The following is a 19,053-nucleotide window of genomic DNA, read 5'->3' on the forward strand; positions in this document are numbered from 1 at the left end:
ACACCCTGTTTATCGATCTTTCTCCATAGGTTATTAAATGGCAGATCATTCGATATATCGCAAAGCACGCCACGCCACTGGAAACAAGTGTCGAAACTCTCCTAATTCTAATCTGAAAAGTGATTCGTTTCCAGTGTGGCGGAAGAATTGCGGAGAAATTTGATTTTTTAAAATGAATTTAAAACGCTAGTTGGTTTGTCATTTTGATGCCGGAAAGCAGCGTTTATTAACATAGATACCAATTTATCCAGGCAGAAATGAAGAGATGTAAAGTGCTACGTCTGCCATTTAAGAAAAAGCCACTGTGAAAATTTCGGATACAGAGGTCGCTTTTGACTCGTAAACAAACGGGTGCTAAGGGAAGCGAGAAGAACAACGGAGATAAAAATCTTAAAAAGATTCGTGTAGTAACATTTACTGCACAACGAAGGAAAATCTACCAGACGGGAGTGAAGGGGGGGGGGGAGTATTGATGAAAAGGAGACCCGAGCTGTTCAATTGAATACCCCAGCGCCTCCTCCCCCCCCCTCCGCTTCATGCAACTTATCTATGCAGCCTGAGGATCCATCATTCAATAATGAGGAATGGCGCAACTAGAGGTATGCGCTGCAAACGCAACCGGTACATCAGCCAAGTTTTCGATAAATAAGCTTCCGTGCTTGCTAATAAATCTGAAAATTTGCTAATTTTAAGTGCCGTTCGGCAGCCGCGCATCGAGATGAATGGTCGTGGAGAAGACAAAAGTATCGGGAGTTGGATCTGAGGAAAATCATGAGGTATCTGCAGAGCGAGGAGTAGCGAGTCGGGGGATGCGGGGGGCTGGGCTCCCTCAGCCTCCGGTCGGAACTCCATTTGAATCGATGTTAAAAGCGACTATGTTCATTTCCTGATGAGCTCTAAGCTCCGTAAAAATGCGTGTAATCTGAAGCTCATCAGGTAAGAGGACATGCTCGGTTTTACATCCGCCGCTCTGTTTTCTCATCCTCTCCGCTTGTGCCAGTAATCCCGCGGCAGTATTTTGAATTTTAAAATGGGAAGGAGATCGAGCCTTCTGTTTTACCTCACTTTCCTAGGTCTTCAGCTCCTCGACTCGCAGTCCTTCAAAGAGACGAATAACATAGGGTTTTCTCGGCGAATGAGAGCTCCGTCGTGCCGGTTCCTAATTTGGAACCGCCTGTAGATTAGTGTGCATGGTCTAAAACTGGAAAGGATTAGAGATACATTAGCCTTTACTTACACACTAATGTTCTCATTTTTATGGAATTTTTCCGAAAGCGATGATTTTCTAGAATATGGTCTTTTTGCCATAGAAGTCATGCTATATCATACTGGGAAAAAACACATTTGATGTAGAGTCCAGACTCTTAAAAACATCGACAAGAAAAAGTACTCTTGATTCAATCAGAATCTAGCTTAAATCAAGAACCAATTCTCATAATTTAAGCGGATTTCGTTTTGATCCAAGCTAAAATCCGATTGAATCAAGAGTATTTTTTCTTGTCAATGTTTTCAAGAGTCTGGACTCTAGATCCAATGTGTTTTTTTTTTTTTTTTTTTTTTTTTTTTTTTTTTTTTCCAGTGCAGTCATTTAGACTCGCGTACATTTCAATCATTGTTCTTTATTTATTTCTGTGTCATGCTCATAAGATTCATTGATTCACTAGAAAAAAGTCGCTTGGATCTACAGTCCAGACTCTTAATGGCATTAACAAGAAAAAATACTATTGATTCAATCGGATTTTTCCTTGAATCGAAGAGCGAGGCCTCTTGATTTATGCGGATTTCCTTTTGATTCAATCAAAAATCCGATGGAATTAAGATTATTTTTTCTTGTCAATGTTTTTAAGAGTCTGGACTCTAGATCCAAGCGACTTTTTTTCCAGTGTATCTTATACATATTCCTCTTCAAGGTAAATACACTTATAAAATCGATCTTTCTTACTGATTGTAAGCTATGAAATTACATATAGATTTTCTTCAGTAGAAAAGTGTCGAGACAACCGTTCTAAATGTCAATGCGTGGTATAATGGCCTTAATATGAACACTTTAAAAAATGAAGTAAAAACCGGTTAGAAAATAAAATTCGATACCTGGAAAAAATTGACTATCTCTAATGAAAGTAAGAATCCACATCGGCCTCAATGAATCATCGCCAAAGTCTTCTCTGGAAGCATCTCAAAACTCGCCAATAGATCTTAAATTTTAGCGGGCAACTCTCTACGGAAGGAGGCTTATTACCATTTAAATCATGTAAAACCATCAAATATTATACTAGCTCTAGTCAAATGCCGAGACTAATCTCGGGCCGTCCACTTTCTAATCGAGGGGCCGGGAAGCTCTACGCGGGATGAGAACGATGGAGTCATCGGAGCCAGCGACCTGACTCAAAATCGACAGAACACCTGAACCGAAAACTTGCAAGTTCATCGGCGAGCTTGTTTCTGGCTCAGCCGTTTAGCAGGTCACTCCGAAATGATATCACCGCCGCCGAGATGAGATTCTCCGACGCAACGCCGGGTTCTTAATGACATTTGGCGGAAGAGGAAGATCAGCCAGGCGAGGAAGGAAATGCTGGGGGGGGGGGGGGGGGGGGGGGGGCTTGGGTGGCCGCTGACCACTAGTATCCTCCGAGCCAGCTGAGTTTGCGTGGACTAGTTTGGTAACTAACTAGAACGCCGGCTAATCTGTTCGTTCGCGTTTTTCAAGATCCTCCAAACTGGATTAATACCGTGATTGATTTATTTTTAATTAAAAAAGCCCAGACTGAGGGTCTCCGCGGAGCGGAACGATGCAAACGGTTTTACTCGAAGTTACGGCGGGAAAATTGGGTGCAAGACTGGTTTCAAGGTATTGAGCATCTTGCTGGTCCCTCATTTGCCAAGTGGGACAAAAGCTTAATTTCCTGTTGGTAATACGCTCGTGGGGCTGCCAACCGTTAATCCCGATTAGAGCCCCCGATGAAGAAAGTTATTACGAGCGAAAGCGATTTCTGATTGGCTCTGTATTTTAGGCTCTCGTGGTGTCAGAAAGCGATCGTGGTCGTTTTCAGCGATTGCAAAGATTTCAAATTGAAATGGACCAGGAAATTGAAGTTGCGACAGGGGGCGAGCGGAATGAGAGAGGGTATATAGTCCAGGCGCCTGGTAGCTAAAAATGAGGCTACCTGGAATTTCGGGTACACAGCGATTTTTTTGGCTTACTTTATGTTTTTTGGGTCGCTGAATCCGAATCTGAAGTTTCCGCACGCGTATCTGGTGAGCATTTTCTGCTATTTTGAAAAAATGGCCTAAAAAGGCCTTTTTTTGCGGTTTTTTTGATATAGCGGCTACGGATGAGGAAAAGTCCCGGATTTAGCTAATGTTTTGAATAGCTGACAAAATTTGGAAGAAAATGGTATATGAATATGCTAGGTTTGCTCAAAAATTGAGGAACCTCGGATTTCGGAACTTTAGAACGCTTCGGAACTTGGCTGACCGCGGCGAGCCGGATCGCGCGTTGATGGGTGCGCCGCGAAAACGTGAATTGGCGCGATGTTCACGATGCTGTATCTTCCTCAATTTTTAAGCAAACCTAACATATGTATACACCATTTTCTTCCAAATTATGTCAGCTATTCAAAACATTAGCTAAATCCGGGACTTTTCCTCATCCGTAGCCGCTATATCAAAAAAACCGCAAAAAAAAGGCCTTTTTAGGCCATTTTTTCAAAAAAGCGGAAAATGCTCACCAGATACGCGTGCGGAAACTTCAGATTCGGATTCAGCGACCCAAAAAACATAAAGTAAGCCAAAAAAATCGCTGTGTACCCAAAATTCCAGGTAGACTTACCAGGCGCCTGGACTAATAAGGGACAGGAACGTGGGAACGAGTTGATCAAGGATCACGAAAAACTGTCACAAACTTCCATACCGTTTGTGAAGATCCAGAATGTCCGAAAAATTTTGGTTTGAGTTATGTTCTATTGTTTTGAACCAAACGACACATCAAACCACATTGGAAAAAAAAAAAAAAAACACATTGGATCTAGAGTCCAGACTCTTGAAAACATTGACACGAAAAAATACTCTTGATTCAATCGGATTTTTGCTTGAATCAAAAGGAAATCCGCTTAAATTAAGAGGCTTGGCTCTTGATTTAAGCTAGATTCTGATTGAATCAAGAGTACTTTTTCTTGTCGATGTTTTTAAGAGTCTGGACTCTAGATCCAATGTGTTTTTTTTGTTTTTCTTCCGGTGCACTATCAAATACGATCCGTATAACGGCAGACGGCATGGTCTGGAGGGTGATGAACTGCGGACCGACGGGAACCTTGAGAAGATCGGAGGAGAGCGGCAGTAGCTAATCGCTGGCGACTGTTCAAATATCCGCCGAAATCTGATCGGTGATCACATGGCTCGCTCAACAAATCGAGTAACTAACAAGGGCACGGTTATGACCTAGTGACGCACCCGACCGTTCGTTGCCGTTGCCGTTGCGTCCCGGCGCACTATGGTCCGAATAGCCCGTTTAAGCGGCATTAAATCAGATATGTATGTTTAAACCTTGCGACATGAGTTTATAGGGGTTTTTTGGGTCGCTGAGTTCAAATATGCTATTATTTTTTTTAAAAAATCATTTTTAGAGTCACAACGTTGCATAATTTACCCTATTTTGGTGGCAAAATTTGGACCGCATTGATTCTGTTTGAACATTGAACGTAAATGCTTGGTAATTATTGTTTCCTTGAATTTTTTTAATACCAAAGTAAAAATCTAATGAAAACTGACAATTTTCCAAAATGGACACAATAGCAAGTGCAAGGTTGCATGATTAGCGCCAAAAAGAACGATTAAATTTGGAGTTAAAATTTCTATGCTAATATTGAGTTGGAAAGCCACGTAAGTTTAATTTGCAAGACGCTTAGACAAAGAATGAATGCAGCTATGAAATTTGGTCCTAAAGATATTTCTTTTGAATTCGCGAGGTTGCAAAATGTACAAAAATAGCGATGAAAAAGTATTAGTTCAATTATACCTAACCGTGGCACATAAGTATTGAGACGGGAGGTTGTTTAAATGAAAGTAGAACTAAATGTCTCTTTGAAAATAACAAATTTTAATCAACAGGGTTGCCAGATATCATTATATAATTATTGAATAAATTAAAAGGAAGCTTTTTCTTTAATTATTAACAGGAAACATATTAGGTAAACTGAATTAAAATTGTATCTGTATTCATGACAGACAGTGAACAGAAAAATTACAAGTGGAATAAATGTAATACGAAATTATCAAAATTAGTACGTAGAAGTGACTTAGCTGTTTGGATTACAATGGCATGATTATATTCTCACTAAGTAATCACAAAAATATACATTAGCGTGAGATGAAAAAGTAGAATCACAACCTCAAACTAAAATTCAACAAATTTAACACCAATAGAAAATAAACAAATGAGCACACATATAAATTAATAAAATATAATTTAACCTTTTGGATCAATGGACAACAACATAACTTTGCCAGGAGCAGGTTCCGGAGGATATTTATTATGAGTAAAAAAAATAAGTCACTGTTTTTAGGTAGAATATTCTATGGATGTTACATCAATTCTCTAAACAAACAAAAAATATATTTTACTCCTTTTGCTTCCAAATCAAAGCAAAAATTTCCGAGGTAAATAAAAAAAAAAAAATAAATAAAGTCACACCTCTCAATTAGAATTTTATGTAACGTCTACAGGATCTCAATGAAAAGGAATCAACCAAAAAATATTTCAACCTCTTTTTGATTACCTATTAATCAACAGAAAGGAATTGAATGAATGTTAATAAAAATTGACAAATAAATGTATACATCATCAATAGGTTTACACGGCAAAATATCTTTCCAAAAGCAAAGCACATGCATTGGATATGTTTAAACTCTGGCAAGAAAAAAAATCACAGTTTTAAAGTATAATTTCTTATAAATTTTATAACAATTGATAGAAAATAAATCAATAAAAAATTCATCTCATAATATTTTTGGTTATAAGTCATAGATCATATTTTCGGGAAAAATCGCGACAAATATTTAAAGATATTACATATTAATATAGGAAAAATAAAATCACAGCTTGTAGGGAAAATATTTAATCAACTTAGGCAATATCAGTCTGATGAAAATGAAAAAATACAGGCGCATGTAGAACGTTCATATACATGTGCCCTGCTGGACTCCTCCATTGAAAAATTATGGCAAAACTTAGTAAAGACAAATTGGACTGCATTTTGAAATTTGGAACTATACGTTCTGGCTCATCTGAAAAACACTTATGTGCATAGGGAAACTAATGGCACGTATACGATGTTTATAAACCGGGCCAGAATTTATAGTTCCAAATTGCAAAACGCAGTCCAATTGCACGAAAGTGCTAATAGGCACAGCCATCAAAAAGCACAAAATGGGGAAAAATTATCACAGGTAGAAACAGTTTTAAAATATACAGAAAGGTCAATCAATTCATAGCTTGAATTGAAGTGCCTGAAAAATGAAAGCAAGGTAGTGACATTGTAGCTTGAGGAAACAACTTTTTAACAATCAGATTAAGGCAACAGCTTTAAAATAAAATTTTACACTTAAAAATTTATTTTTTGCATTGGAAGAACGGTCAGAAGCAACATGCAGTAAGATTTCGTCACTTTACTGTCAAGAGAACTTGGAAAAGGCCGCCCAGGATAATAAATCAAAATTTCATGGCTCGGGAGGCCTAATTTCAAGTCCCACTGATCGGCCGTTTGAACTTGTTTTCGTCAGCCAAGCTAAACTTGACCGTAAATACATTGATTCTGTTAGGTTATGTGTTTAAAACATGGTAAAACGTAAAAAAAAAACCTTTTACGGGGTCTCAAAGTGACCTCCCGAGACGATTTAATGGCTCGGGAGGCCTACTTTCAAGTCCCACTGATCGGCCGTTTGAACTTGTTTTCGTCAGCCAAGCTAAACTTGACCGTAAATACATTAATTCTGTTAGGTTATGTGTTTCAAACATGGTAAAACGTAAAAAAAAAAAACCTTTTACGGGGTCTCAAAGTGGCCCTCCGAGACGATTTAATGGCTCGGGAGGCCTACTTTCAAGTCCCACTGATCGGCCGTTTGAACTTGTTTTCGTCAGCCAAGCTAAACTTGACCGTAAATACATTGATTCTGTTAGGTTATGTGTTTAAAACATGGTAAAACGTAAAAAAAAAACCTTTTACGGGGTCTCAAAGTGGCCCTCCGAGACGATTCTTCGCTGCTCTTGAGTTCAAGTTTCAATTCCTCCCGATCAGCCCCATCAACTCATATTATTCTGCCTGGGCAAAAGTAGACTCTAGAGCATACGTCTTGATAGAATATGACAATGGAACATCCTAAAATGCATGGTGAATGGCATATGATAGCTAATAGTAGTAAGTGCTAAGGAACGCGAAAACGTCATTTTTCATGAGAAATAACTTGAGGCTATGGTGGACTATGGTTCAGCCATTAGACTTGAAGGTAGTCTAGAGTCATGACAATAACTTCCGAGTAAAATTACGAGGTGCTCAGAGGTGCTAAGTATATTTTTTGGGTCCTACTTCTGCGATTTTATTGATAAAACTGACTATGTCTAAGGGTTAATCTAGAGCATTAGATATGATAAAAAAGAATAGTTTCAGCATAAAACATTTTAAACTTACCTTATATTTTGTGAATAAAGTGCCCAAACACTTTCAGGTACGGTGAAACGACGAAAACAAGCCCTTAAACACAGCACTGCCGCGCGGTAACTGGAATCGCACTCATAAAGTGCTCCGCGCGCCGCACTTCCCAGGCTTGTCACATCTTTATTAGTGCTTTAATCGAAGTGAAATTTTACAGGAGTCTTCTCTATAGTATGTACTATCGATCTACCGCTTAAAATCTAACTTTTTCCGAACTTCACTTTTTCGATTTATTGCCGCTTAAACCGGCTATTCGGACCATAGTGCGGCGCGGCGTCCGTACTCCCGTTTGCTTTCGACGCCGCTCCCGTCGCGCACCTGCCACTCGCCTTCTTCCTTCCTCTCCGCCTCCTCTTCCGTCGACAGCGCCCCAACAAGCCAGACTCATCAAACAAACGAAGCAACCCGTAAAATTAGCCGCTATGGTGACGATTGTTCTCCAATCAACGCACGTAAGGCTTTGTCTCGATGAGAAAAAAACGGAATGAGTGAAGAGAGGGGAGCCATCGATAAATGAAAAGTGAAAATTCTAAACCCGGCAAGTGCCATCAGGTGTTCCGCCGTGCTAAGGAGGAACACCGTATGAACCTTCGTCAGTTGCCGAATTTTCCTAGATTAAATACGAATTTTCAGGAAAACTCGTGAACATTTTCCGCTGGATTTTTAAGAGAAATTTCTTTGGAATTAGATCTGAATTATCTGAAAATTCCGAGATAAAACATTCATAAGTCTCCTCAAAAATAAACATTTCATTGGAGGAAATTTGGCAACTCTCGAATGCTCATACGGCGTTCTTCCTTAGCACGGAAGTGTTGCTACGACTGTGCAGGGTGTTTCTCGCGGTAAAACAACCTAAGTGCCTTTGCTTCCTGGACTCTTCATTGGAAAATTTTCTCCCAACTGCGGTCTTACTTCAATGACAAAGGTTGTTGTTCTCAGGTTCCTGGATTCATGTTATACTTAAGAGAGAGAAAATTAACCATCTCAACAATACCTGACGGCACTCACCAGGTTTTGAATTTCCACTCTTAGATCGAATAAGGGCCAGGTGGACGTCGCGCCTCGTCTGAGGAACGACGTTTCCTCTAGATTCGTCTTTTGAGTAGAATTTTATTTTTCATGTGTTTACCAAAAGCCCTGCCTCTCACTTTCATCGTTTCCCATAGTTGTTTACTCAATATGACCATAGCAAAATTTTAAGATCAATGCAAGTGCAATGACCTGCATGAACTAGGTCTCAGCATCATAAAACTCTCGTTTTAATGGTTCGTCGCGACGGAGTCAACATTCAAGGCGCGTCGTGTGACGTGAGACCCTCGGTTCTGGTCCTGTGTAAGTTGTTTTACACACATGCCGACGCTCGTCCATCTAAATCGGTGACTTGCAGATTCTAGACGTTAAATGCCGCGGAAATGATTTGTAGACATTGCATTAATATTAGCTCGTTTGAACTTCAAACTCGGAGCCGACTTTCACTGATCCTGCTATCGATGTAAAACTTTTAACGGGGTTATTTTTTCAATGATGAATAGGACATCGGTGCACCCAGATAGTGATCTTCCCACGAGAATTTTTTTTAGGTGGAATGTCGGAACGTTTCAACGTTTGCTCGTCGTGATCAGTAGCTATCCTCACTATAAGTGACAAAAGTATTTGTTTTTGTTTTTTTCTCCTCATTTTAATTTATGAAATACAACCGATTTAAGGTAAGACAGACTACCTCGCCCAAGATGAAAATTCATAATTTGTAATAATATGGAATAACAACTGTGTCAACGACTTGCAAGAATTGGAACCGGTTGAATTGTAAATGCAGAATTGCTAAAATGTTCTGTAACACATCGTTCATTGATTTTGCACGAATCAAGTGAATATTTCATGAAAGGAACTTTTCATTTTAATGACTATAATTTCAAATGAACTTAAACCTTTTTATTACTTTTTGTTTCAGCGCGCACCCAAAGTGATGGTGATACGAAACTGGGCGACCATATCGGTCGTCATAGCAACCTGCTTTTTAGCGCAGGCCTCGCCTCAGGTAAGGACTCTCTTATATTATATTAATTTCTCAGAGCTCTCGCCGAAACATATTTCACTCTCCTCCAAAATTTTGCCACGGTTTTAATTAAACCTTCAACCGGCAAATCATTGAAGAACGCCATTGGCGTAAAAAATATTCGATCGACTTCATTTTTGTCTGTAGTGTTTTTAATCATCTTCATATTGAGGGGCCCCATCGAGGGTAAAAATTGACGGTAAACCAAATGTGAAAGTTTTACCGACATAATTCCACTACACCTCTATATTGATTTAGGAAAACACTCCTCAATCCTTAATATTTATTGGTTTTGAGTCTCGAGTTACTTGTCCACACGAATAATGCTGTCTGCCGTTGACCCCAATATTCCGTTCTGATCACGATCACTTACCTAAAATATGTAAAAAGACCTGCGAATTTTTAAAAACGAGCAGTATATCCCTTCGTTTCGTCTCTTTAAAAACTAAGATACAAAACACACATATATCCTCGAAGGTGCATGGTATGCTTCAATTTTCATTTTTTTAACAATATAAGTCGAAGCGACCAGTCTGTTTGATTCAAATGGTAGAATAAGACTTTCGCTTTCTTTTTGGAGTAGTTTGGATGGATTTGCAACTCCTAATCGATGAAATCGACAAACCTTTGTACCTCAGAAGTAGCTATAACAGTTTTTTTAGTGCTTTTTATATCCTATCTCTGGCCTGATTACCATTTAACCGCAGGTGGACATTCAATAGCATCTATGAATGCTGGCGTTGGTGGAGTCGCTCTAATAGTCTCTATTGCAATGTCACCTTGGCACATTTAGATAGGAGAAAGAAAAAATGATACAAGCATGTGTTCAAGTGTTTGAACAATCGAATCTGTTGCACTTAAAAAGATCATGACTATATGCTGCTTATCAGATCTTTGAAAACTATTAATTTAATTTTTGTCTCCGAAGCAGTCAACACATGGATATATAGATTAACCTTTTTTAGGACTGGAATTTTTAGATTAAGTTAGTAAAAAGGTTTCCAAATCGTCCAACTGCATAGAAAATCATTCCCACCAATGAATTTCAGTTCACTCAAGTAGATCCATTCGTAGATTGAAACTTCATCCCAATAATTTCGCAGTCGGACAACTTAGCGGTCTGTCCTTACACTCACTCCGGATTTTTTTTCAAATTTTATTTTCTTTATTTTTTAAGTTAATTAATACAAACACAGACATCATTTAAGAGGAATTTTGCGAAAAACAGTTGTCTCTTCAACGACACAAGAATAAAACTCACAATTTTTTGATAGGTTTACTTTTCTTGCCCCGCGTTAAAGTCTCCAAGAATAGGAATTACTCTGAAGTGCCCTTCATAAAATACGGTGGAGGGAGGGGGGAGTATTAATTGAACGCACCTTTTGGGTGCCTAAAAAGGAAGAAAAAAGGTCTGTAAATACACGACAGCTCGCAAAGATACCGAAAGCACCGATTTTTTGGAAATTTGCAATTAATTTCGTAAAAAAGGGGGGCCAGAAGGAGCCAACAATGTGTGGTGGAGTTTCTTGAGCAAATTCAGAATCAGAAACTTCGTGATCAGAATGGGGGAGGGGGTGGGGGGTTATAAAGAGGTGGGTTCAAAATTCAAAATTTCTGAGTTACACGATGATGTATGAACGCCCCCTGAGGACAGACTTTTGAATATTGCGTTTGTAGCGCCTTTAGAGACATTGATGGAGGATGATGTTCCTATGACTATACCATCTGAACGTCCGCCGTTCGCCCAAATTTTTCTGTGTGCCTGCAAGTGTTTTTCGCGAGATCAATCCTACTACCGCTTAATTTCGTTCGTCCGTCACTGTGATCAACTCCACCCTTCCAACCGTCCCGAGGACTGAGAATGTTTAGCGTGAGCTCATGACTGATTCCGGATCCAAATTGCTAGCTTTCTTGGGGCTAGCGCAGTGAGCCTGTTCTCCAAGCTTAGAATCATGCCTCAGTTCTAAGCGAGGACTAATTTGAATGATCGGTGCTATGAATAAGCGAGGGGAGGGAAGGAGAAGGACCGAATGCCAGTCCGTTTAAAAGTTGCAAGTCTCGCATTTGATCTCTAATGGACGCAAGTCATCATTAATTACGGTCAATTTCTCAAGCAGTCAAGACTCGACCATCGGGCATCATCTAATCCATTGTTGCTAACTTAGGTAAGATTATTATCTGAACCAGTTGAGGTCGGTATTACCGCCGAATTGAATTTACCGGGAAAAGGTGATTTTCAATCGTAAGAAAAGGATTCTCTATCATTATAAACTTGTTACCTAAATCGTCTAAATGGCGTGGGTCTCATTCACCTTTTGTAAGAATAATTGATCCAAACCAGTGGATAGTTTCATCTGCAAAATGTCAGCGGAATGATTGGATAAGCACCGTAAATACCCTGTTGGAGATCTGCAATTAGCAAGAATGTTTCACAAATAGTTTTTTTTTTTAATAAACAAAACAAATGAAAAATGAAACCCCATGTTTTGCATGCATATCGTGCGTGAGAATTGTAGGGGTATCTTCAAATGAAATCAAAGGTCATTAAACTGCAAAACGCCTCAATGATCAGCTCATATGAGATGTAGATCAGTAATCCTTCCCACCAAAGATGTTAACTTACAAAAGTAACTTGTAGCTTTAAAAGACATTCTTTGAACGACTGATGAAGACTTTGTAAGATATTTTTGTTTCAAAATCAACCGCAGATAACTTACTGTAATCTGTTTTACAGTCCTCTCGTTGTATCCAAAACACTCAAAATTTGACCTGAAAATACAAAATTACGTTTTGATCTTATACATGATTCATACATAATTGTACGCTTCGGAGTTTATGTGCAAATCTGACAACAGCGAGATCAAGCTAATTCCTCAAGATGAGTAAAAAGGCCGTTTTTCAAACTGCCATACCATAACCCAGCTTTTAATAACGAAGTCCTTTTTCTTAGAGCACATCACATTGTCTACTCATAATTATATGCTTAAACGTCGGTCCTTTCAATCATTCTCAACTACTGAAATGTCTGACAAATGTGTGATTAAACCTTACATCGGCCACGCTCTTAGGTCCTTCTTTGAACCTGCTCCTCTTCCAACCTGTGCATAAATATTTCAATAAAATAAACGGTCAAACCTTTTTATCCAATCAATCCGATGGTTATTGGTTGCAAAATAATACAGCAAAATGCATAACTAAATGTTACTTTGACTTCAAATGAATGGAGGAAGCGTGTCCTCTAAAAGCAACCGGGAAAGTTTTCTGCACGACAGACATAACAGAGGACGCATAAAAGCGTATGTTCTAAAGATACAAATAATATGCATCTGCTTTGATGTGCCACAGTGCGTTTACCAATAAACCATTATTTCACAGAGAAGTTTCGAAGCCGTAAACTCCGAATCCAGCATTCAAAGTTATAATTTCGTTTTCGGCGCTTAGCGCCACGGAATGGGTGATGGGGGAAGTGCAAATTAGTTGAAGGGGCTTTTTTCGGAGGAGGGGGGTGTAAATCCGAGGAATAGATGAGTGAATCTCAAGTGCGTGTGCAAGGATGCAACTGCAACGATGAAAGCAAGAGAGTTTATGGAGAAAATTGTCCGATGCGGATCTAGCTACGCCTTCGCTGGTCTTTGCACACGCGGTGGCATTGGTGACAAACGCGACAAAGCGTTTCCTCTTTGTCGCGTTAACCGGCGTTACCGCGTTACCGGCGCCGGATGAAAGTTAGGTTGGCGCGGTCGGCGAAAATAGCTGAAAAAAGTTTGCCGTTTTCCAATCGCTTGGAGACGGAACGGAGGTGGAGCCAGCGTGAAAGATTAGCGGTTTAGTGAATGAAGTGACGCAAATCGTGGACCGCGGTCTTCTGCTCGGTTGCCGCTTCTTATTAGAGTGATATCTTTTTCTTTTTTTTAAAAAAAATTATTTGCCTTCTTTTACAGAAATTAGAATATATTATATTATAGAGTCATATCTATCACTTGTAATCTGTGTAAAAATTAATGTCCTCAGCCATTGTTATAGACCATTTTCACGAAAATTGAAGAAATTGCTGTAGATGCATGTACGTATATAAGATGATAGTATGATCTACTGCCGTCTTAACGATCCGATACTTCTGTAGTCATTTCAGTAAATTGTAACTCTCTTTTAGACAGCAATAAATAGACTAAGAAAGAGGCCAAAAATGCACATTTTTCTTTGAAAACTACATTTTTATAGTCGGAAAAATACTTCCAGAACGCTTTTGTGTCTAGCCACAAATAAAGAGATTAAAAACTATATGAGATCTATCAAGGTCATATTTATGTCCGTCTATTTGATAGTACTAACTTTGATCGGCTAAGAAACATCCTGTAACCAGAGTATCCATACAGGTAGAATATAGTTGTTCAGTCTTGCGGAGTTGCTGAGGATAAACAAAATGACGGCGTGAAAAAGGGTGTCACCAATCTTAGGCGTTTATCACCTGCTGCACTGGTCACTTCTTGTAACTTCATAGTCGTGGTTCCATTTTTTTCTCCTTTTTTCAAAATCAATGCACAAAATGTGTTTGAAAACTGAGTAAATAAGCCTAATTTTGTGATTTGGGTAAAGTTTACCTTTATACCAGAGAAAAATCCCTCATTAAATGTCCACAAATTTTCGTGGAAATATGTGATTTGTCGAAGGAAATTTAGCAACGCCGGATGGCTCATGTGATGTTTTTCCTTCGCACGGCAGAGTATTGGAGAGATGTATCCTGTGAATTCGACAACGCGGCTAATTCGCCGATCCCGGCAGTTAGAGCTGTGAACCTAAAACAACCGCCCTAGCCCTACTACATTCGGAGTCGTAGCGCCGGCAATCGCCGTTTAAACCAGGCAAAGCGACACCGAGTGAAAGCCAATGTGAATCCGCACTTCCGCCTTCACGATTTTGTTTTCCAGTGTCCTAATCGTCCTCCTCCTTGTTTCTTCCTTGTATTTATCCCCGTTTCCTCCTCCTCGAGTCCCAACAGACCCTCAATTGGCTCTCGTAGACTATTTTTCATCATTTCTGTAATCAAATATTTGAAATTTGCACGGTTAAAAAATTCACCAAAAAAGTTTTGGATGGAATTGAAGTGAAATCATCGCTAACTATTGCTTCTTCAGCCGCATCCAAAGAAGAAAAAAATAATTTACGCTAAAAGACCTTAGGTTGCCTCGGCCACGCATGCACAAAAACCCTTGAGTGCCGAACGCGAACTCACCGGTAAGTAGTGCAGATTTGGATTACTGCTTTTGGGACCCCAACCGGCCGCCATTTAGTCAAAAATCAAAATAGTGACTTGCGGAATACCAAAAAAGTTTTCCGTTTTTTTCCTCTTTCGGTTGAGGTGTCATAGATATTAAGTTACAATTTGAAAAAACTTGGGGGTTCGCACCCCCCCCCCCCCTCCCTTCATGGGAATCCCCAAAAATTTTGGGGACCCGAAAACTAGCGGACACAGATCCATGAAGATCCTAAAGTGTCGTATCAAAATATAAATTAAGTAAAATTTGAGAGGGGGTAAACAGTAATTTTCGGACACCTTGTATTATACGGAGACTTTAACGAACGGGTAGAAAAAACAACCATTAAAAAATGACATTTTAGCATCGATAGTGTACTGTCTATACATAAAAATGGACTAGTAGACAATTGAGCTGCGAATTTAAGCAATATACAATAACTTTCCTCATCATAATATCACGTAGGACACGATTCGTGCAACAGAAATTATTGCAAGTAACTCCTAAAGCAAATGCATCAACATTCTTCGATGCATAAATTCAAACTTCGCGCTCGTGAAAAAACCAGAATCTACTAGAGTTAAATCACACACTTAACTTAAGCGTGGCAATCTCTGCGATATGAAAATGATATTCTTCATCTGGGAGCTTTTCTTCAACCGCTCTCTTGTTTACACTCTGAACAACACAGGGCGGGGTAGGAACTCTGCTCGACTAAGAAGCCTACCAAAACCGTCGTAGTGTGCGATTTGATTCACGTTGACTCTGGCTTTTCTTTTGAGCGGGAAATTCGAATTTTTCCTCAGTAATTTTTGTTACACGAATCGTAATTTACATGAGATATTGAAGAGAAATATCTATAAAATGCTTAAATTTGCAGCTTGTCTCGTGGTCCGATAACAACCTGAGTCGATGGCGAGAACGTCGTCTCACACGTCCGAAACGTTCCATTGAATCAGAGAGAGTCGGTTTTGATTTTTTCCGGGCTCTCCGAGAGTGGGGCACGGCTGAAGAGGAAGAGTGGAAGTGAATGGAGCACAGACGGAGCTGCAGACAAAAGCGTACGTCTGCCGAATCTAATTAATTAGTAGGAGTAATTAGTGGAGCAACCGCGAGTAAGTGTCGAGTGCCGATCGCCGACTTACCGGGGAAACTCCGCGTGCACTCCGCGCCGACGATGCACAGTAAAACAAATCAACGAAGGAGGTTGGATAAAATGTGGACACTTTGAAAGCTTCTATCTTCGTTAATACGAAACGTAGAAGTTTAAAAGTGGCTTCGTTGATTGTCTTGGAAAATTCCCGTCAAAAAGCACCCCTTGAAATGGATTACATGACGAAATATACATCAGAATTTGCAGTTTTAGTCAAAAAGTTCATGTCTTAAGGCTTGTTCCACTGTGTGACGGTCGGCACGCTGGGTTTCCCGTTACTCCGAGCTGTCCATTGACGTCAGCTCAGGCATGAACAGAATTAGAGTTTATACACCGAGAAAAAAACTTAGGTTACTAGACCTCGGACCTCGGTTACCTTTAGCTCGTATATAACTCTTCAGTTTTCGGTCCAAGGAGCTGAAGTTTTCTGTCATGCTAGCCGAACTTCGGATTAGACAATGAAATTTCTTACTTCAGACAACCATAATCTGTGGTTTTTCAATAAAATAGTTTTTTTGAAATTGTAGGAGTTGGTTCGGCATTTAATTAAATGAATCAATTTTTCTCCACTCACTGTCAAGTTTCAACATCGCACATTCTAATTTTTGCCGGGAAATCCAAAAGAAACCAATCTATTAAAATACCAACAAGATGTCAACAGGGAAAATATAAGACGACTGTAATCACTATATTGGCACATTTGGCATTTTCTCCTTTCTTTTCTGTTTTTACCGAAGACTAATCAATTACGTGAGCCTGTTCGTGTCAACAAACGATTTATATGAATCTTTTCCATCTGTAAAAATCGTTCAAGAGCATACACTTAGCAGAGTTTTCTTTATTTCATGAAAAAACACTGCATGAGCAAAATCTGAAATCACCGATACGTCAGAACGAAAGGTAACCAACTATTTAACTCAGTTGACCGTGAACAGTGCCAATTGAAGAAGTCAGTAAAATGGTTTGAGCAATAATGTGTGGCTCATGCCAAATCCTGGAACAAAAAAATCCGCGGAGATGCTGAAATGTTTTGCGTTGCAATCTACAGGCGCGAAAGAAAATCCGATGAAGCATTGATTCGACAACAACGGATTACTTCTTCCGATGCGAAAGGGAATTGGCTGTCTAAGCGCACTTGTTAAATGAATGGAAAATCGTGGATGGAACGCCTCTTGAAACGGTCTCAAACTAATTCGATTATGATTTAATAGATCATAGGTTTTTTACCTGTGTTTTTTCTTTCTTTCTTTTTTCGAACACCGAGAGGAAAGTTTTCTCCAGGTTGCACTCCGTCGTGCGACAACCGGAAGGCCGGTTGGCGACTATTCCATTGAGCATCATGTACTGAGGAAAAGCGGCTGTAATTCGTCGCACTTCTCATTACTCCACTCGCAATCTGCATCATTTGCTATGGAAAGAAACACCTCAAAATTGAACCTCTTAAAAAATACGTAAGTGTCCTGAAAATGCAGGATGCGCGTAAAAATAAATGTTACCGGCCAAAGGGCTTTTGCAATTTGGAAACAAAGTTAGGATAATATTCGAGGCACACGCCAACTTCTGACCATGACACGTGGTGCTACTAATTGGACTTCACTGTGCTATCAGGAACTACAATTCCTGCCTCACTTAGAAAACAACGTAAATACCATTGTATCCTTACGCTCATGCGTGTTTTTACCGATGAGTTGCGACATGTCGCGACATTTTACGCTAGTAATTAGACAGGCGCACCTGGCATCCTTAAAGTTCCTTCATTTTATCAGATATGCAATTTCATCGACAAAAAGTTAAAATAGTGGCTCACAATCAGTGCGTCAGTGATCTAACTTAAAGGGGCGATTCGGGCCAAACGTAGCTAAAAATCGAGGGCCGAACTTTGGGCTGCGTTTCAAATTTAAAGAGGCCTTAATTGAATTCTAATGCGTTTGTATTGCTCGCAAATTTTTTTTCTGAATTAAAGCTTTGTATAAGCTCCTTAATTATTAAGGAAAACGACGCTCAAAAATTAGGCTTCAGCTTCGAAAAAGTTGAAAGAAAGTTAGAGCTCTAATCACAGGTGAGCCCTCCACTCAAATGCGATCAAGATCGAAACAAAAATGATTTTTGATGGGTCTCGTGAATCAAAATCGATGCCTCTCCTCGAAGCTGAGACATTTTGACTCCATCATTCGTTTAATCAATCTCTCATATCTGTAAGGACGTAGCGTTCCGCGCGGTTAATTAAATTAGCTTTTAGCATCAATAGGTCATTCACCCATGATTTCCTGGGGCGAATAGATTTGGGCTAGCGGAATAATCATATTCATGCCTGTCTTGGCGTCCTCCTCGTCTTAACATCGCGTCGCTAGCCGCAACAGGCGAAGTGGAAGAGTTTTCTTGCCATTGGCCGATGGTTGCCCACGCTGCCGCATTTACGAAGAATTCTAGAACTTTTGATTCTGTTCTAGTTTCTTGATTGCAATGGATCCTTTCCAAGCTTTTGTCCGAGTGAAATACAGAGTTGTCTCTTAGGGAAAATTACTAAAAAATTACGATGATCAGTATCATTGGGGTGGTTCGAAAAATAACCCTTACCTAACTCACAATCATGCAGGTAAATTTGCTCATTTCATAGCTTCCTGATTAAAAAAAAATATACTATACGGCCAAGACAGGATTGGACGTTGATGAATCACTTCATTTTCACGCAAAACTGAAAATGGCCGTCATTACAAGTTGCAGTTTTTTAAATTAAAAATCAACATAACAATTGCAATTTATTTCATAACCTCATCTCCATGCATTCGAAGTTATCCTTACTGCGAAGTAGTTTTTTTTTTTTTTTGAGGAACTGTGTCTCATGGCGGCTGCCATTTTGAGTTTTGCGTAGAGTTATGAAAC

At 39.5% G+C, this 19,053-nt stretch overlaps 1 protein-coding gene across 4 annotated transcripts in view; it reads left to right on the top strand.

The window, feature by feature from the left end:
* Positions 1-19,053, top strand: part of uif (sushi, von Willebrand factor type A, EGF and pentraxin domain-containing protein uif) — a 186,849-nt gene that overhangs the window by 50,658 nt on the left and 117,138 nt on the right. For all 4 annotated transcript variants that reach the window (XM_072298877.1, XM_072298879.1, XM_019057537.2 and 1 more), the window contains exon 2: positions 9,658-9,744. In XM_072298877.1, the coding sequence (XP_072154978.1) occupies positions 9,673-9,744 (72 nt within the window). In that variant the 5' untranslated portion in view covers positions 9,658-9,672. The remainder of the gene's footprint in view (positions 1-9,657; positions 9,745-19,053) is intronic.

Source organism: Bemisia tabaci, chromosome 1 (genome assembly GCF_918797505.1).
Source record: "Bemisia tabaci chromosome 1, PGI_BMITA_v3".
In the NCBI taxonomy this organism is placed as follows: domain Eukaryota; kingdom Metazoa; phylum Arthropoda; class Insecta; order Hemiptera; family Aleyrodidae; genus Bemisia; species Bemisia tabaci.